At 40.1% G+C, this 21337-nt stretch overlaps 1 protein-coding gene across 1 annotated transcript in view; it reads right to left on the bottom strand.

Moving 5' to 3' along the window:
- Window positions 1-1734: 1734 nt before the first annotated feature.
- DGKG (diacylglycerol kinase gamma) overlaps window positions 1735-21337 on the bottom strand; it is a 156441-nt gene continuing 136838 nt past the window's right edge. Inside the window, exons 22-24 of the mRNA XM_087439893.1 lie at window positions 17376-17496; window positions 15071-15131; window positions 1735-4571 (exon numbers count right to left, since the gene is read on the bottom strand). Of these exons, the coding sequence (XP_087296019.1) occupies window positions 4473-4571; window positions 15071-15131; window positions 17376-17496 (281 nt within the window). The 3' untranslated portion in view covers window positions 1735-4472. The remainder of the gene's footprint in view (window positions 4572-15070; window positions 15132-17375; window positions 17497-21337) is intronic.

The raw sequence follows: 21337 nt of genomic DNA, 5'->3' as shown, positions 1-21337 counted from the left end.
AACATGGATGCCTACAAAAATGCTTTCAATAGCTTTTTGGACAAGGTAGATCAAACACTGCTTGTTCCCCACCCAACCAGGTTAAGGCTTTTTCTGTAAGAGCAGATGGCTGTTCATTTCCCCACAAGGCAGCCCTTTCTATATTAGGCCAGCTCTAAGAGCAGATATTAGATTGAATAAAAATTGACCTCCCTACAACTGTGTTCTTTAGACCTGGTTCTGTTCTGTGGAGCTCCACAGATGAAGTCTGATCCCTGGCAGCTATCAGGTTTTCCCCTTAATTTTTCCCCAATCCCTTCCTCACTTAGGGGACAAGGAGTTCAGATCCTTAATTCTTGCTTGAAGATATGTAGAGGGGAGCAATGAAAGTCGTTAAACAATCACATAGAAGAAACTAGAAAGAATGTCTTAAGAATGAAACTCCTTATCCTAGAAAAGTACTTTTTGGAATATTATTGTAGAGGATGGTTACTTGCATGTTCCCATCTCCACTGAGAACAAAAAGAAGAAATGGTGGGTTTAAGGCAGTGTTTCTAATCTATAGATGTTGACAGACAAATAAAGGCTTGTGTGGTTCTTTACAGTGAGTTCTTAGAATTAAGCCTCTCTATATATATCGCCTAGTAGGGGATCTAGTACTTGACCACAGAACTCTGTTTTCATGGAGCACTTTATGGATACTAGTATTTTGTGAAACACATTTTAGGAAATTATGGTTTCAGATATGTTGTGGGGACTTAGACTAGACATTTGAAATAACTGATTATTGTTGGACCCTGGAACTGGTAGCCAAGGAACACCACATGCAGTTTCCTTCATTGGAGGATTGGTAGCCTCTTCCTCCCACTCCCCCTTCCCCCCACCTTCTAACATTAGCTTTAGGCACCCACCTGGCTGGGAGTGTTGAGGTGTAGGCCTGTGACAGCAGGAACCTGGGAGTCTAGATCCTTCCTAGCCCCATGATTCTATTTTTATGGATCCCAATTGTGGTAGTTCCACAGAAGGTACAGCCTAGCTGGGATAGGCAGTAACTGAGGGTTTTGGGCAAGAGGAGAGGGGGCTAGAGATGGGAAAAGTTGATGCAATTATTTTTGGCAGGAGTTGGAACCAAAGCAGCAGGAGAGAGTAAGTTTTAAGACTCTCTGGCAAAGTAACTTCCTAATCTGTCACTGAGTATGTGTAAAAAAGTGATTAGTGGGTCTCTATATTTATCATGATTACTCACAAATATGTAATTTACATAATATATACAGCACATTAAAGTACTATGTCACCTTATATAATGTGCATATGTATAATGTATATGCATGTTATGTAACGCCAGTCTGGAGGCTCTTCCAGATTCTGCCAAGTATTTCCTAATTTATTTGGCAATTTTAACATATCTTTTCCATCTGTGGAAAAACTCTCATGAGAGGAGTTGGTCTCTGACCTGAAATATAATCATCCTACTAAGTTTATCTCCATTCTCAACTCACTGGAGGAAACCCACAAAGACCAAGCCATAATGAGGCACAATTCCTAGCCCATTAGTCCAGGGACAACGTGATGTATCGAAGATTTCCTGTTTCATTCTTTTTATTGCTAGTGGGATAGAGGCATGGGGGCAGGTGAGAACACGTCTGTGGCATGGTCAGGATCAGAATAAGATGAGGAATAAGGGACTGGATTCTCCCCTGACTGCCTAACTGTGTGACTTCAAGAAGTCACTAAACCTTCTTAAGCCTGGTTTTCCTCATTATTAAGATCGGGATAGTAACACCTTCTCTGCCAACCTAGAGGTTGCTGAGAGGACCACTATGATGAGGTACTCTATAGGAAGAAACCACAGACACAGCAGTTAAAGGATGAGTTGCAAGGTCATATTAAACAACAACACTGGAGTCACTGAGGTTACCAAATTGCGAGTGCAGTTCCACCCAAGTTTGTTATGCTCTGTGGCTCTAATGAAGAGTTGGCACATGTCTCTCAAGCAACATTGCAAGTCCTGTGCACTGGAGCAGAGCAGGCAGGGGCCAGTCTCTGACTTGTGAATCTCTGAGAACCAGTTTCACCTGTTGATAGTGCCATGTCTCAACAGCTTCAATTTTGGGGATCAGGGCTGAAACACAGGCAAAAACGTCTGTAAAATGTCTCAGGATCAGTGACCCCAAACCTGAACCTGAGTTCATTTCAGAATCAAGTGACTTCCATGATAGTACCTGTTGTCATTCTGAAGCTTGTTGGTCCCATTGCCAAGGATCCCATCATTCAGGACATTCTTCCAGTGGCCTGATTTTCCCCTTGCCCAGTGTTTTGCACTGTTAGGTTGAGCAGGATGGTCCTAGATCTCTGTCCTAAATGTCCTAGATGACTGCTTCCTTCAGGGTTAGGATCAATTTGTACACACTATCTTAATTTTTCCTTCCTTATGCAGAGCTCCTGATGACCCAGTGCAAGGAGATTAGAGGGAGCTCAGTGGAGCGATGTTGAGTGGGCTCAGATTTCCTCTTGAGAAATCTCAGAGAGGATGGAGGCCTGAGGGAGCAAAGGCGCTGAGGCAAATGTTTCTTTCTACTAATGGAGCTCTACACAGTCTTGCCCATGGGAAAAGAAGGTAACGCTGGCACCAGCTGAATAAAGCCCACTGAGCTCTGCTGAGACCCCTCTGGATACTGGCTGGCAGCACCTTGTAGAAAGTACCTCAGTCCTCCTTGTGACTCTCCATTGAGTCATCCTTGCAGCCAGGGTGGTTTCCAGACTAAGAGGCTATGATGGCCATGATGAATTGACATGTGGAGAGTTTAATTTGATGATCTGTCTAGTGCCTTCAACCCCAGGCCAACTTCTCACCATTTCAGGCCAGACAGAATCTCTGGGAAGCATCATGAGGCCCTCATTTTCTCGCGTGGGCTTGTCCCATCCACACATGTGCTGCACATTCATTCTTCCCTGGCACCTGGATCCAAATAGAATCATTTCTCAGTGACCAGAAATGACCCTATTCCAAGATGTATGGGTTCTTGTCTCTATTAAATATCTTCTTAGTGGCACTTATTCCCAAACCACATTAGCCAAGATACCATGGACAAGTCTCTTAACTTTTCTGAGACTCTGTTTCTATATCTGACGAATGGGAGTGTAAATCCTGCCCAGCATATCTTTCATGGTTTTTTTTTTTTGAGAATCCAGAATAGGAATTCTCAGTCTCTTTATGATAAGAAGCTACTTTCATTTCCCTTAAATTCATCTCATGATCACCATGGGGAAATTTGTCTTGACAACGAAATGGTGAAATTGAGAGTAAGAACCTTCTTTTTCTTTCTCAATTTCTGTTCCTATACTACATAATTCTTTTTTCAATCAGGAAAAGTCCATCAGTAAATAAATATTTATATATATATAAATATATATGCTATATATATGTACACACACTTTAAGACCATCAGAAGGGCCTTCAGGTCATACTCTAAGAGTGGTGGGTGCAAAGAGCAGGAGGGAACCATCTGATGGTTTGTCTCCTGGTCTCCTTAGCAAAAAGCCCTTCCCTCCCATCTTCTCTGCCTTCAGGAATAGTCTGCCACCAGGGCTTGGAACTCAAACAGGAAACACGCTTTGGCTTGAAAAAGAAAGAAGCTGGGGGTGTTTTTTTTTTTCCTTCCCTTTTTACACAATATTATGACACCAATTTGAAAAATAAATCCCAGTTTTTCTGCTTTCCCTCCCAGGTGTTCACAGAACTAAGAAAATAAATACCACATCTAAGGTGTGCTGTGCAGGCAGCTCTGGGGGCTCTTGGAGCCGTCTCTAAACAAACACACAGCCACCAGGAGAAGGCTTCGGGAAAATAACAAGTGCCCACTGACAGAGCGGAGAACCAAGAATGGAAACACAGCCTTCCACAGCCCTTCTGCCTCCTCGGCAAGTTCAGAGAGAAACTGTCGCTCAAAGGACAACCAAGAAACCAACGTGCGCTTGCTGGGCCCTGCCAAGGGTGTTGCTCTGAGAGTCGGAGGCTGTTTTGTCTCTGTACAGAGGGACCTTTGTGCAAGTTCTCTGGAACAGGAGTTCTTTTCCTTGGGCACATCCGATCTCACCATAGGCAGGAAACCTGCAGCTTGCTTCTTGCGAGCGTTCATGAGGAAACTTGCAGGGCTGGTGGGAAGAAAGGGGGATTGCTCTTTCAGTCTCAGAAAGTCCCACTCAGGGCCTTCTGGGAATGCGGAGGTTGCTGCAGGAGCCAACCTCACCCTGGTGGGCCCTAAGTCCATTCAAAATGTTCTGTTGGCACTGGCTCTGTTGGGATGTGTCCATTGTTGAAATAGAACGTATGTCAGGGTGAAGGTTTCTTCCTAAAGGGTGGCTTTGCTTCCACTGGTTAGAGAAGAGTGTGTGTGTGTGTGTGTGTGTGTGTCTGTGTGTGTGTGTCTGTGTGTGTATGTACTACAGTTTCTTGTTTTATCTCTTGGTTTAACTGGCGTTTGACACATTGTCTAGTCTTTTGAACGGCTCTTCCTCCTCAGTGAAAAGAAGCTGCTCTTCTGGGGAGGCCCCATCATCATGGGCGCTTGGTTCTTGTGAGTAATTTTAATCTAAAAGCAAAGAGGTAGAAATGAATTAGTGGCATGCAAATCCCAGTAGCCTATGGAAGAGCGAGTTGCAGACAGAGGAAGGAAGGCCAACTTCGGGTTGGAAGGAGCCCCATGCAGAAGGACGACTGTCCTTGAACAGCTCAAAATTGGCAACTGGACCCTGACTGGGCCTGGAGTTTGGCACTGCTGGAAGTGAGGGGCGGAAACACTGGGGAGAGACAGGTGTGAGCTTCCCACGTGCTGATCAACTTGCACCTGTCTTGTGTCCTTGCTATTCATAGACTCTCAGAATGTCACAGCCAGAGGAGACCTCAGGGACCATCTCACTCAACCCCTCTGCATGATGGATAAAGGAACAGAGGCCCAAGGCTCTGTTGAGCCTTAGATTACCCTAAGGTCACACAGAGAAGGGCAGAACAGCTAGAGCCCAGTTCTTCGGATTCCCAACCTCCATCGCTCCTGGCCATTCCTGCTGAGGCAGTGCAGAGATGTCACCAGTAACTCAAAGTTGACCTAGAAGCTACAGTCTGACCTCTGACCCAAGCAACACCATGTGGAGAGTTTGCAAGTGAGTCTCTTAGATGTTTCCTCTTTTCTTAGCCTTCCAGGAAAGACCCAACTTTCTTTTAAAAGCATATACATTTTTCGAATTTAGGTTTTATGAGTATTTTCTCCTGCAAACTTTAAGTCAATTGGAAGTGAAAGACACTGGTGAATTCTCATTTTCGCCTTTCTTCCCAACCTTATCCCCAGGGCATGGCTTCAAGATGCTTAATCCCTATTTGAATGTGGCCTGGTGACACTGTCACATTAATAATCTGTATTACCAGTCCATCAACATTTATCAAGTATGACACATGTTCTGAGTAGGAAGATGGTGCTGGAACAAGAGGCACTTAGGATTCAAAGACCTGGGTTTGGGTCCTAGAACTCCCACTTCTTTGCTGTGAACCTTTGGACAAATCATTTAACCTTCAAAACCAGTGCTTGCTGAACTGCAAAGTGAGGATAATAACATTTGTCCTATTTTGCTCGCAAAGTTGTTGCGAAGTTTAAATGATAGTCAGTGAAAGCCCATTGTACAATGGAATATAACAGTTAAATAATTGTTATCTTATATTGGAGGAAGAGAAAGATGTATGTCGAAAGAAACAGAATCCATGAGCCCATTTTCATGGTTTTTACCAACTTCTTGGAACTGATAGTGTGACCACAGAGAACAACAGAACTCTTAAAGATAGAGACCCATCAACAAGTTTAAATTAATGGAGGATAAATCAAGTGGTGTCAAAAAGAGGTTAGGTAAGGAATGAGAAGAGTCTGAACGAAGCAATTGAGGAAGAATTTTAAGATTTGAAAGGAATGGAAGGAAATGTGTTGGTGAAATGAGAAAGAGAAAGCACTGCGTAGAAGGGCCACATATGAACTGGTTGGGTGTGGGGCAAAGGATGAGAAATGAGGGCAGGGATATCGGTGGGGCAGCTGGTGTAGGGCTTTAGAGGGGAGGTGGGAGAGATTGGGTTTAATGAGAGGTAATGGGGAACCATGATAACTTTTTAAGCTAGAGACTAACAGGATGAAAAAACGAGTTTGAGGGAAATTATTCAACAGCTGTTGTCAGGGCAAGCTGGAGTCAGGGTTAAGAGGGTACTAACTGCAAACTAGGTTTAAATTTATAAGGCCCCAGGATATGGAATGGAAAAGATGGGACCAAAAGACATTGTGGAAAATTAGCATAACCTGGGTGAGGAAGCTGAAAATGACTCTTTTCTTGGTTTCCACCAGCCTGGAGATCTAGAAAGGGAGTAAGTCTTTCTGTTTTGTGGTAGTCACCAGAGGAGCAAACCAAGAACCCATCAAGCACCATTTTGTGTTATGTGCCTTATTATGGGCATTATGTTTATTCTGGAACTCATGGAAGTGAGGCATAGACTGGGGACTCTGACAGCACTTATCTGTGGCATGTAACTTGGCACTATCTAATGACAGTGATTTGTGGCACATTTCCTTGGGGTAAGCCTTCTCTCACTGGAGCACATGAGCCCCCTGAGGGGAAGAACTTCATCTTAGTCACCCTGGTATTCCCTGAGCCAGTGCAGAGCCCATTCAGAGCACATGCTGTGGAAGTACTGACTGATTAGCACAACCAAGGAGAAAGAGAGAACGTCCTGGCAGTGGAGATGGCTGTGCTTGGGGCAGAGAGTGGCAGCTGGTGCGCTGAGTACATTTCCCGCTGATGGAGCCCATTTTTTTAGACGACAGAAGACCCTTGCTTCTCCTTTTTCTCCCTATAGCTGAGCGATTTATTTGCTTGTTAGCACCTCCAGGGCAAAGAGGAGGAAGTGAAACTCAAATCCCTCCCACTTGGTTTTTCAGCAGTTTTGACATAGGTCTTGATGGGGTGGAAGTTTGGAGCTCCCGGGTAACATGAGATTCTGATGTGGTTTGTGGATTCTAGTACTACAGATAACTGAGAGTTCACTGTATGTACATACATTGAAGGCAAGAAGTATGAGATCATATCCTCATTTTGAATCAAAGAGATGTCAGTCTCGTACCCCCAAATTAGGAAGGGCTAGTGGGTTAAATAGTTAAAATTCCATTTTAGTAAGTAATTGGATGTGGCTAAACCTGCCTTTTCAAATCCTGATGGAAAGAGAGCATCCCACATTTCTGTAGTTAGAACCCAAACTTCTCTGGTAATTGGGTAGGTCAGGCAATTAACTAAAGTCTCTATGATTTTCTTAGAAACCTTTCATAACATTTACAACTTATGACAAGCACTAAGGACAGCAGCCCCATGTTCTTCATTCTCTGCTCTATTACAAAGAGAATTGATACAGTAGACTGGTGTGTGGTAGCTCAAAATTCACAGAAGTACCGCAGCATATAATTTCTCCTTTAAAATGGAGTAAATTGTAAAATTTCACTAAGTGCTGGGGGTTGACTTTGTTTTGGGGGGCCAGTTCACGCAAACCAACACATTTTTATACTTTAAGAGAAGCAATAAACTGAGGGACTCCTTCCTCAAAGTTGCCCTCTCAGGGCAAATGATTCAGATTCTGCCCAGCAATATGGCCGATTACCATAAGTATGGACCCTTCCCAAATCATTCAGGAAGTGCCGAGTCTGCCCTAATTTCAGCTGGAGATAAATAGAACGGCACAGACCTGAAAGGTCCAACTAGTCTCAGTGATATCTTAAAAAGTTAAGGAAATACTCCTGCTTAAAATGAGCCTAGGGGAGGGCCGGCCCCGTGGCTTAGCGGTTAAGTGCGCGCGCTCCGCTGCTGGCGGCTCGGGTTCGGATCCCGGGCGCTCACCGACACACCGCTTCTTCAGCCGTGCTGAGGCGGCGTCCCACATACAGCAACTAGAAGGATGTGCAGCTATGACATACAACTATCTACTGGGGCTTTGGGGGAAAAAATAAATAAATAAAAAATTAAAAAAAAAAATGAGCCTGGGGAGAGGGATGGGGCTTGTGCAATCTTTCAGGTCTTAGCTATTTCTGGGTTCTCCAAGGTTTTAGGATGCCTTGCTTCATGAGAATGTTTCCTGCCATCAGAGGCTTGCAAATGTAGCTGGACAATTGGGTTTTGCTAGGGGTAGAGGAGAAGTCTGGGATTTATTGATAAATTAGGAAGTTTGCCTAGATTATTGGTTCTCCAAGTGTGGTCTCTAGACGAGCAGCATCAGCATCTCCTGGAAGCTTGTCAGAAATGCAAATTCTCAGGCATCCAGATGTACTGAATCAGAAACTCAATAATCTGTGTTTTAAAAGCTCTCCAGGTTATTTGGATCCATACTCAACTTTGGGAATCACTGGAGTAGATAACCAGAATCCCTTTCAACGTTGAGAGCCTACTATTATCATACTCTAGGAGAGGAAGATTCTTAATTTTAAGGCTCAAATTATGCCACCTAACTGCGGTGGTAAAGTGTGAGAGGGCATCTTACAGTGCTGCAAGCACAAGGCAAGTTTTCTTAATAATATATATTTTATATACATATATTTATAATTCTAAACAAATATATGCTCATTTTAGAGAATTTAGAAAATATTGAAAAATTTAAAAATCACCTAGAGGTAACTGCTATTAACTGTTTGGTATATATCTTTTCAGTTTGTTTCTATGCTTATATATTTTTAATAAAATTGAACTCAGCATCTTAATCTGCTATTTTCACTTAACATTATTTTATAAGTATTTCTGATGTCATTAAATATGATTTTCAATAGCTGAAAATTATTCCATTTGATAAATATCACATAGTTTATTTAACCTTTTCCCTAAATGTCGGGCTTTTCCGCTCACTTTTTTGCTACTATTGATAATATGGAAATTGACATTCTTATACATCAGTCTCTGTCTGTATTTCTGATAATCTATATTTTACTTAAAATTAATTTTTTAGAAGTATAATGAACAAAATTTTAAGGATCAAAGTAAATGAACTGGATCAATGTATATTAATATTTGTAAGGTTCTTCTTAATATGTGGCTCCAAATGCTTTCCAGAATGGCTGTACTAGTTTATACTCTTACCTCACTACACCCTTGACAGCAATGAATATTATCTTAAAAAGAGAAACAAATTGTACTAATTTGATAAGTGAAATGTGGCATGGCCTTCTCACTATTTTAATATGAAATTCTTTCCTCCCCTTGTTTCTTAACTTGTGATACTAAATAGTATTTCACAGCTTTATTAAGCCCATGGCATTTCTTCCTTGAATTGTCTGTGTACTACTGCACTGTTACTATTTTCTCCTGCTGGTTTCTAAGAGCTCTTTATACGTTATGGGAATTAACCTGTTCTTTGTGATTGCTATTGCAGACATCTTGTCCTTAGCCTTTTAAATATCTATAGTGATTCTTGATGTGTAGCATTTTAAATTTGTTACTAGTCAAATATATCACTTTTTCCTTAGAATCCATGCTCACAGTGTGATTATACTCATTTATTTTTCCTCCTACTAGTCACAATTATTTCATTGAATTGGAGTTTTTTTGTTTTTGTTTTTGGAGTATGGTTTGAGGTGAGAGGTTGGTACATAATGAGATTTTCCCAAACAGGCAATTCCTTGGATACCATATGTTAAACAGTCCATTCTTTTCAAATTAGTTTATGATCTTTCTTTCTTTCTTCATTAGTTTTTACGTGTACTAGGGTTTCTTAGGGCTGTCTTCTGTACTATTGATTTATCTATCCAATATTGTGCCACTTATTGTGGCTTTATAACTATTTTAATAACTTGTGGGAAGTCCTTCCTCACAGTTCTTTCATAAAATGCCTTAGCTATCGCATTGTTTCGTCAAGTTAAAAAAACAATTGCATTGGGATTTCTTTTGAGATCCCTATTTAGAAACAAATTCAAATCTCTTTTTATACTGGTTAAGTCTTACAGACATCACCTATTTTTCACAATTGAGTTTAGGATTTTGTTTTTGGTTGTTGCTATTATGATATCTCAACCTTTTTCTATTATATTCTTCTGATTGGTTATTGCTGGTATATACAAAGCTATTAACTTTTGTCTATTTATCTTTCTATAGGGCTTTACAGAAATAATTTAGTCTATGAGGTTTTCAGTTGGTTACATTAGCTTTCTATATACAGAATCACATTATCTGCAAAAAATGACAGTTTTGACTCTTTTCCAAATAGTTATATTTCTTTTCTGCTTCATGGATATTGCACTGGACAGAACTTCCAAACAATGTTAGCATACATGTCCATGATTTTAATGAGAATTCCTGTAGTGTTTTACTATTAAGTAAAATATTAGTTATTGGTTTAAGAGAGATATTTTTTTATTATTTTGAGGAAGTATTTTTCTGGTCTTAGTTTCCTAAGATTTTTTTTTTTAATCAGAATTGTTGAATATAATTGAATATTTTTGGGTCATCTATTCATATTATCATGTAATTTTTCTATGTAAACTAATATTAGAAGACTTCTTTGCATTCTTTTAATATGCTCTTCTTGAGGAGTGAATGATTCTTTTAATATATTGCTCAATTCTATCCATCAATTCTTCAATTAGAATTTTTGTATCACGTTCATATTTGAGATTGGTCTGTAGTTTTCTATTGTTAAGTATAATTTTTGTTAGGTTTTTGTATCTGTCTTAATTTCATGAAATGGATTGGGTAGCTTTCTATTTTGTTTATGCTATGGAACAGTTTACATAAATATTTATTTCCTAATGGTATGGAAGAACTCATCAGTAAGACCATCTGTTTTAAGATCACTTTGGATATAATTGTTTGAAAGCATTTTCCATTTCATTAATGGTTACCTAGGATTTTCATAAGATGTTCAAGTTTATCAGAATCAAGATGATCATATATTATACATCATATTATATAATGTCTTATAATTAAATAAAACCATTACCACATTTATATTTATAATTTATTACATTTATTATATATTTTTGCATTTTAATATCTCTGATCTCTGTTAGAAAAACAGATCTTCTAAAAATTAGGTTTTCAAACATTTGACACGTTTAAAGAACTAGTTCTAGATTTTCCTGTTTTTTAGTTATTTAATTTCTACTTTTATCTATATTATTTTCTTCCTTCTGCTTCTGCCAAGTTTGTTTTATTATTGTTCTTCTAATTTTGGAATTATTCATTATATTTTTTCCTTTTTAAATGCTGGAAATATATGACACTTTGAATTTACTTCCAAATATAGTTTAGGTTATATTATGTAAGTTTTGAATGAAAGTCTTCCAAGTTTTATTTTTTAAATAGTCAGTAATGGTGGTTTTGATCTCTTGAATCTACTGTTCTTAAGGAAAATTTGAAAATCTCTGAGTGATTGGATTTTGTTTGTTTATTCATTTACTCTTTTATTATTAATTTCTGGTTTTGTTGCTTTGTGGTCAAATAAAATAACCTTTATAATTTCTACTTCTGGATTTTATACAGGTTTTTTCTTTGTGAACTTTTTATGATTTATTTTAGTAAATATTCTGGATCCTTGAAAAAATGAGATATTTAATTTGTTTATAGGTTATAGAGTTATTTCATCCAAGTTTTATGATATTTATTTTTTTGCTTCTTGACCTCAAAGGCAGAAACAAATATTTTAAAGCCTCTCAATACTCATATATATATATATATATATATATATATATATATATGTATATTTTTTTTTGTGAGGAAGATTGGCCCTGAGCTAACATCTGCCAATCCTCCTCTTTTTGCTGAGGAAGACTGGCCCTGGGCTAACATCCATGCCCATCTTCCTCTACTTTATATGGGACGCCACCACAGCATGGCTCGACAAGCGGTGCGTCAGTGTGTGCCCGGGATCCGAACTGGCGAACCCCAGGCCACTGCAGCGGAGTGCGCGCTCTTAACCACCTGTGCCACCCAGCTGGCCCCAATACCTATCTTTTTGCCAACTTCTTATATATCTATTTTTTTCTCAGAATATATATTGATACTGTTTCTCACAGTACATATTTTGATTCTGTTATTAGGTACTAAAATTTTAGTATCTCATAATTGAGTGTGCTTTTTATCAAATAAAAAATGACCTTCTTTATTCTACTTTATGCTTTGGCATGTTGGAAGGTTAGTTTGCCTACAATTAACATAGTTAACAATATCATTTCTTACTTTTAATTTCTCTATGCTTGATGAAGAATAAAATTAAAAGATATATATATTCTTTTGTTTTATACATGTTTACATATACACTTTTTATACACCTGTTTATATATACACCTTTGTTTTAGGTATATCTCTTATAAGAAGTATAACCCTGGATTTTAATTTTTAACCCAATATGAGAGTACTGCTCCTTTATAGGGGACTTTAACACATTTACATTTTTTGTCATTATTGTCCATATATTTAGTCTTAACCTCTTTCATGTTGCTTCAAACTTTTTTTAAATGTTTATTTGCTTTCTGTCTTGTGCTATATTGAACAAATTTTAAATTTTCCCAGATTTGAAAGGTGTGTGCCTTGTTTTTAGTTTTACTAGTCGCTATCTAGTTACTAAAATTTTCTTCTGATTTATACTTTTTAATTATCAAAGTGAGGAAAGGCAATGAAAAATTTAGCATGTTTTTACTATTCCTTCAACAATGTCTCCCGTGTGCTTTCAGCCTTGGTTAACATAACGTTTGGTTGGGGATCTAGGTTACTAATGTTTACATTATATATCTTCTCATTCAGAGAATGATTTTCACCATTTGTATTCAGTCAACTCTATTTAACAGTTTTTGTTTTACTTCATTCTAATTTAACTGGTTTCAATTTTTACCAAAAGTTCTTTTGTGCTGTGATGTCCCGTCATTATGCCTTTAATTCTGAATCACTTCTTAGGTGGTGTGTGCCTCAGGAAAATGTTTCAACAAGGGTACTTTTGTTTTAACTCTTGCAAGTTTAAAGAATGACTTTCTCTTACTTTCTGTTATGGACTGAATTGTGTCTCCCCCAAATTCATATGTTGAAGCCCCAACCCCCAATGTGATTGCCTTTGGAGACAGGGCCTTTAAGGATGCAATTAAGGTTAAATAGAGCCCTAATCCAACTGGAGTGATGTCCTTATAAGAAGAAGAAGAAGAGACATCAGGACTGCTCATGCACAGAGAAAAAGCCACGTGAAGACACAGTGTGAAGATGGCTGTCTACAAGTAAGGAAGAAAGGCCTCACCAGAAAGCAACCCTGCCAGCACCTTAGTCTTGGATTTCCAGCCTCCAGAACTGTGAGAAAATAAATTTCTGTTGTTTAAGCCACCCAGTCTGTGTTATTTTGTTATGGCAGCCCAAGCAGACTAATACACCTTTACGTATGGTTTCCATGGACTATACACCATCAAGTCATTGGGTCACAAATTTTGTCATAATGAGTTGTAATCTCTGAAGGGTGGTGTAGAGAGAGGGTAGGGGTGGGGATAAGAGGAGTATTTGGCTATTTCAAAAACCAGTGCTTGGATTTAGAGGAATGGCAATCTGGTTTTCAGATATTACTGAACCAGGTGGGAGAGGGTTTGATTTCTTCCGACCTTTTTTTTAGGAGACAGGAGGAGCTTGGATAGCTTTTTCTCAATTCAGCTCCATCAAAATTATAAACAGTAGAAATTTCCTCCATCTTTCCTGATTCTAACAAGGTGGTAAGGTATTATTAGTTTTTGCTATAGTGTGTTTTCATCTTTTTCTTAGTCTTTGTAGAAGCCAGAAGATTGAGGTAAGACTTTGCAGAAAAATTTCTACTTTTGATAACCTTTATAGAAGACGCCATCTCTAGAGTTACTGTCTCTATAATTTGATTTATAATTTGTAGATGTTTTATAATTTTATAACTTTTATTATAATTTTATAATTTGCATAAGTTTTGTAATTTGTAGAAGTTACATGTTTTATAATTTGTAGAAATTACAGGGAACAAAGAGTCATAGAAATATACCTAGAATTTACACCTGGTAGAAATTTCATGAAAACCCTTTACCTGGTAGAAGAAAACCCGATGTTCTGAAGGGCACGAAATAGCCAGTGATTGAGATATCTGAATACTCCACCAGAGTGAGGAAGCTTAGAAACACTACTTTTGTCTTTTGAGATTTGCACATTCACGATGGTATTGAGGGTGTTGCTAATGTAACAACCCAGTGAACACCCTGGGGCCTGAACACCAGGACAGTGTGTCTCTTCACCACAGAGTTTTTAACTGGGTTTCTAACTGAGAAGGGACTAAGAAGAAAGGATACCTGACTCTTGGAGTAGTGCCAAATGGAGAGCTCACATAAGTATGGTGAGTCAGGGAATGGGGATGTTCCCTTTAGTTTTGTTTGTTCATTTGTTCTGTCCTTTACTCATTGTTCAACAAATATTACTATGCAACTGCTACAAACTAGGCGCCGTGCTGGTGCTGGGTGATAATGCCATAAACAAAATAGAGAACTTGTGTGGTTACCTTTTCAGTGGAGTTTTCAGGTAGGTCCCCGGGGCTGTGGGTGCATCTGTGGTGAAGTGTGTCTGTGCACTGTAGGAATTCTCCCCCAGGAGCTCCAGTGGTCACAGCCACTGGGTGGAAGCTCTAGGGTAAGTGTGCAGATTTGGCTTCTACATAAGGAAACACTTTCTAACAAATAGACTTGTCCATCAGCACAACAGTCTTCCTTTTGGGGTGGTAAGTTCCCTGCCACTTGAGAGCCCTGAAACCCTCAAAGATACTGTAGATAGAGTCTCAGAATTCTCCAACTAGAACTGTGAGCTCTTTGAAGATGAGTCTATGTCTCATTTCGTTTTGGAACTGGTGCCTCCCAGTGCCTGGCACATGGCAGGAATTCCATAAAAGCTTAGCAGGTAAATCAATGGATGGATGAATGAAGTGGAAGAGAGGCTGCACTAGATGATCTCCCAAAGCCCCTGCAGCTTTGAGATTCAGTGATTTCATATTGTCAGTGCCCAAAAAGGGCCAAAAATAAAACTTCTCACCCTCAGCTCAAAGACTGGCAAAACTTACCGTGCAAGGTGGCTGCATCCAGGGCTCTCCATCCACTTGCATCGGCAGCAGCTTGTTCGTCCTGGAACCCCGAGAACCGAGACAACACAGTTAGTTTCTCGGAGTCAGAGAATCAGAGTTGTCCCCACCAGGGAAACAGAAATGGGAAGACCTATCTGCCCGTCTAGGACTGGTTCTCTAAGACTCTCCTAGGGGGCTTGTTAAAAACAGATTTCTGAGCCCACCTCAGAGATTCTGACTCGGCATGTCTGGGGCCACGGCCAGGGGTCTGCATTTTAATAAGCACTATGGGTAATTCTGTTGCTTTGGACCTCAGATCCTACTTTGAGAAACACTGCCCTGGGTGAGCAGTGAAGTCCACAGAAATCTAGAAAACAGTGGCCAACAAGTATGGCACCACTGAGCAGACCCTCAGTCAAACAATCAGCCAGAGGGCCTGCAGATCATGCCAAAAACTCTACTGTGAAATGGGAAGGATTATGAAATGGGAAAAGGCCTGGTTTCTATGTTGAGTGAGAGGTTGCATCATGTCAATGAGGTAATGTCTCCAACCTATACAAGGTACAGCTCAGGTCTGAGTGTGTCTTGCCTTGCCCCCATCCTGACCAGCCCCTCTTTTATCTCTTGAACAACAGTACACTCTGTGGTTGAATGGACTGTGGACCTTGCTTAGCTGGGAAATGGGGTCATTGGGAATATTGTCCCTATGAGTAGGAGGAGAGGACAAGAGAAAGTGTTGCTTTCTTGCTTGGGACAAGGCTTCTCTGGCATATGGATTCTTAAAAGGAGAGAGATAAGGTCTTCTGACTTCCTTCCATAGAATAGTTGTGAATTCATAATACATTGTCTTTAGGAGAAAAGGCAGGTCCTCTGGAGGCCTCTGGTCTGGGCGAGCAGGGAACAGTTGCCACCCACTGGCCAGGAAGCCCTCACCTGGGTTTGGCGTCTGCCCTGTTTTTGAAATTATAAAAAAAGCAAGCTGTGTTTTGATGTAGATGATTCTCTGACTGACCCTGAGGATACTTAATAATGAAAAACAATAAACTTAATAATAAAACAAATACTGAGAGGAGAGAGTGGCATTATGGTTCTTGGGGCTGAGGAGAGTATCTGGGAAATGCCCAGGAGAATGGGGCTCCTGGCTCACTCCCTCTGTTTCTATCTGGAAATAGGTCTACTGAATATGAAGAAAAAGTCCTCCTTCTTATACATGGCTTTTTTGATTCCTCTGGGATCAAGATGTTATCTTCTCTGTGGTCTACATAAGTTATGGCTTAGATGTGCTAACAGACGGGGTCTACTCAGTGTTAGAGTCATGGAGAATGGACAGCGAAGGAAGTACAGAGATTAATCTGGAAAACAGGAGCCCCAGTACAACAGCCCAGAAAGAAAGAGGAGCAAAGCTTTGGGGAATAATAGAAAAGACAGAGAAGACACAGAGAGAGGATGAAGAAAAGGGGTTGGTGGGCTAGACCTTCAGTGAAGAGGCCACAGGGAACCAGCTCTGGGGACCTTTCTGAGGGATGCAGTGTAGTGCCAAGAGCAGAGTTTCCCTAAATGTGCTCTAAGGACACTTGCCCAAGAGGTTCTGGGAGAAAATGTTCTGTGGTCAAATAACTGCATGCTGTGGTCTCCTCTAGGAGATCCCTAAGGCACATTAATAGATTTGATCTGCAAAAATTGAATGGAAAAGGAAAGGAATAAAGACTTCTGAAATAATCGGGTGGAGAAGAAATCAGAGGATCCCTCCATTAGACTTCATCTCTCCCAGGAGCCTGTAGTGGCTGACATGTGTGGTCCATACTCTGAAAAATCATCAACTTCTTAGTCAATTAGGATAGATTTGCTGATGTTGATGGTTTAGCTCTACAAATGCATATAGGAAATAGTATTTCTAAGGCCACTATTCAAGAAAGAGCAGAACAGAGCAGAGAACCTGGTTTTTGTCAGAGTGTATCCTTTGGCATATATTTAACATTCTAATTTGTAGAGCTAAAAAAGGCAAAGAGTTGGATCTCTGATCCTCTGAACCTCATAATCTTAAACTCTTGTTTAGAGAATTTCACCAATTCATTCTAAGAGAACTGTAAACTGGTTGTGGTGGACCCTCTAGTTGAGGTGCTGGATGGCTGCAGTATATCCAATTTGGGAAATGGTCTCCAAAGACATTCTTTATAAACAGTATCAAGTTTCTGTCCCCTACTCTTCCTGCACTGAAATCCAAAGATGGCTTCCTAGCTGTTGTCTCTAAGAATATTAAGGGAGATGAGGAGAGTCGGAGGCTGCTGGATAATGAGAAGCATACCTGATAGTGACAGAAGAGCACTGGGCCAGCCTCTTGCCTGCACTCTTCAGGCCAGTGTAGATCTGCCCCATCTCCATGGCTCCCTCGAGCCCCACCACTTCAAGGAGCTGGTCACTGAGGTCTGCAGAGTGAGACAAGCAAAACCAGTGCATACACATCTCTCCGTTCCTCAGGCTGGTTCTGGCCAGAAGGTCTGGTCCTTAGATAGCCAACCTAGATCTGTTAATCTCCTTTCATCTCCCATCAAACAGCATTTTCATGCTCATTCTGAATAGGGAATTTCCCCAAAGGTCAATAAATGTACCTTTTCATGAACAGAAACCCAGTTCTAATGAAAAAAGTTTTTGATTCATATGATTAAAATGCATCCAATGAATAGGTTGGCATATCAAGAAACTTCTTCAAATGAAGAATAACATAAATGATGGACCAAAAATTTCTGAAATAATTTTCAACTCCCCAGCGCAGCTAAAGACACATTGGTTTGGGATTAGCAGAGGAAGGAATGTTGATGAAGGTCGTTATTCATAGCTGGATCAAGTTCCTCTTCTCTGAATGTCTGAATAACATCTTGGCCCCACTGATGATGACTGATAGTTAATTAACCTCAAATTTGGCATGTGGTAAGCCAGTGGCGAGCCAAGCTCCTTGGACATCCTTGGGGAAATCAGTGACCTCTTTCAGGACACCAGGTGCCTAATCCGAGCCAAGGAAAAGAATATTTCACCTACACCAGATTATTCTGGGTCCACAGTAGAAGAAGAGGAGCAGAAAATATGAGTCTCAGGCTCAGAGTCACATAGGATGGATGGCCTCCCACAGTGGCAGTTGCTTCTGAGTCAGCATCTAGAAGACGTCCTTTTTTTTGAGTTCCTGAGGCTTGGATTGTGCTGGCCCAATTTCTTGTGAAAGCAATGGCAGGATTAAGGTTTGATGTTGGGCCCAAGACTCACTTTTTTTGTTGTTATTGAGGAAGATTAGTCCTGAGCTAACATCTATTGCCAATCCTCCTCTTTTTGGTGAGGAAGATTGGCCCTGGGCTAACATTATGCCCATCTTCCTCTGCTTTATATGTGGGACGCCTGCCACAGCATGGCTTGATAAGCAACGCGTAGGTCCACGCCTGGGATCCGAACCTGTGAACCCTGGGCCGCTGAAGCGGAGCGCATGAACTTAACCACTACGCCACTGGGCCAGCCCCCCAAGACTCACTTTTACAACACAATTTTTATTTATTTAAAACAGTAGCAAAATTAAAAAGCAGATTTAAAGAAAACTTCCATTCATTCCTTTGCCTATCAAGGCAAAGGCACTTTTCTCATAGGTTGTGTTTAATCACTAACATCCTATTAATAGAATGTGTCTATGAAAATTAGACTAGAAAATTGTGTCTATGTTAATGCTTTTGTTTATTTAACAGATAGCTTCTGTCTTCTAAGGTGCCTCCTGGTATAGTGTAATAGTGCTTGTTAAGATTTGCAAGGAGATATTTGGGTTTGTCTTTACTTTTCTGTTTAGAAGACTAACTATTGTTTAAAAAACATTCTCTTGGTGGATGTATTTCTAATGAAGATAGCTAAACAAACCGTTGGGCTGACCACAAATGCACCAACATTGCTACAGTCTAACCTACTGATGATCACTGATGGACATCAGCTGCCCAGATACACAAATTGCATTAGTCTTTCTGTGACAGGCCCATAGCTTTCCCCCTCTACATCTGTCGACACTCCCAATCTCCTTCTCTGGTACTCCTTTTTTCACATCTGTGAATAGATATTGTCTCCTTAAACTCTCCATCTTATTTAGACTTGGAACAAGAAGCCACAGAAGGGCAATGTTTGTTTAGGAGAATGCTCCATGCTCTCTTAAGGAGTTTAGATCCAATAAACAACAAATGTCTAAACCTCTAGTCACTTAATTAGTTCCCTTCTTACCAAAGAGTGTTGAATCACCATTGGGTAGTCTTGGCTTACTGTGCCACTTTAACTGTGATATCAACGCAGGTTACGAATGAGAGAGAGAGAGAGAAAAGGAGAAGGAGGAGGAGGATAAGGAGCAGGAGGGGGAAAGACCGAGGGCAGGGAGGGGAAGGAGGAGGAGAAGAAGGGAGGAGAGAAATGTATAGAGTGTTTCTAGGGGTGAGGAGGATGGGGGAGTTACATTGGAGTAGGAGAAAGGAGGAGAAAAGAGAAGCAGAACTTTTTAGAAGTTTCTCTAGTGGCAGAGAGACAGATGTCTTGTAAAATGGTGCTCTTTGTACTAGACTTTGGTATCTGACAGTGCTGTGATAGTTCAATGTTTTCCCTCCTTGAAACATTCCCTGGTAACAAAATGTTCTGAGAAGCAAGGGACTTAATAGACTCAATGTTTCAGCTCTTACAATGTCTTGGTCTCTTAACAGATTTTCCTGTTGAATGGCTTTAACTTTAAAGTTGTTATCACTTCCCACACATTACCTTGCAGCTATCACTTCCCACACATTACCTTGCTTCCTGGCTCTAGAAGAGAAGTAATGAAGGCTGATCTCAACAGCATGGTGGGTGGGTGGGGGGCAGGGATTTACACAAATGTGGGACTGAGGAGATAAATGTAGGGGAAGAGGTTAGGATCTTGGTATACTTTTTACCATTCTGCTTTGAATTTGTATTCTGAATCTTCCCTAGCATAAAGAGGCTAGGATGACTCCTGTCTACTACTGCGGGAAGACTTGACTGCTCTTCTCTTTCTCTACCATTGCCTAACTGATTTTTTTTTCAACTTCCCAGAATGCCTTCCAGAAAGTCCTGAGGTAAAGAAACCTATTTAACTTTGTTTCCCAAATTTATTGGACCATGAGACTCTTCTTTTGTGTGATACCTATAAACAATCCACGGTAGTTTTCTTTGGAATGTACTTTGGGAAATTCTGGCATTAAATCCTTTTACTTGCTCTAGCACAGAGATACTTATGCACAAATTAAATTTGGAGTTAAAATGAAACAGAACAGAGTGTAAGTTAATGTCCAGGCACACAGAACAATCACTGTTCAGAACTTAGAATCCAGGATCAGGACATCTGGTATACCAGGTGTCTGTTTTACCTTAGGTACCAATGATTTAGAGTTTGGTTTTGGCAATTCATGTTAGCTCCATATTGTCTTTACACTATTCAACTCATTAGTATTTAAGATGGAATGTCTATGTACCTTAGTAAAACAGGAATTCATTCATTCACTCGTTCATTCATTCAACAATTATACTTAGTAAGCAACCAAGTGCCAGACACTGTGTTAAAAACTAGGGATACAAAAGAACTTGAAAACACCAATTTGCAAAGGTACATGCACCCCTGTGTTCATTGCAGCGTTATTCACAATAGCCAAGACTTGGAAGCAACCTAAGTGCCCATCAAGGGACGAATGGATAAAGAAGATGTGGTATATACACACAATGGAATACTACTCAGCCATAAGAAACGATGAAATCCAGGCATTTGTGACAACATGGATGGACATTGAGGGTATAATGCAAAGTGAAATAAGTCAGAGGGAGAAGGTCAAATACCGTATGATTTCCTTCATTAAGTAGTAGATAATAACAACAATAAACAAACACATAGGGACAGAGATTGGATTGGTGGTTAACAGAGCGGAAGGGGGGAGGGAGGAGGGGGTGAAAGGGATAATTCGGTACGGGTTGTAATTAGTATTTTGGTGGTGAACATGATGTAGTCCATGCAGAAATAGAAGTACAATGATGTACACCTGAAATTTTTACAATGTTATAAACCAATGTTACTGCAATAAACAAAAAATTAAAAAAAAAAAACAAAAAACAAAAAACTAGGGATACAAAATGTTCTACTCTTGAAGAATTCTTGGCCAAGAGGGAGAAACAGAGTTAGGTACAGAAAATGAATAACAAGAACAAGAAAGCTTGAGTAACTGATTCCAACTAGGCAAGGTATGGAAGGAAGGTGTC

Source organism: Ceratotherium simum, chromosome 15 (assembly GCF_057802395.1).
Source record: "Ceratotherium simum simum isolate JZ-2026a chromosome 15, ASM5780239v1, whole genome shotgun sequence".
NCBI classification, from domain to species: Eukaryota; Metazoa; Chordata; class Mammalia; order Perissodactyla; family Rhinocerotidae; genus Ceratotherium; species Ceratotherium simum.
Note: the sequence above shows the minus strand (reverse complement) of the source record. Positions and strands in the feature narration are given on the sequence as shown.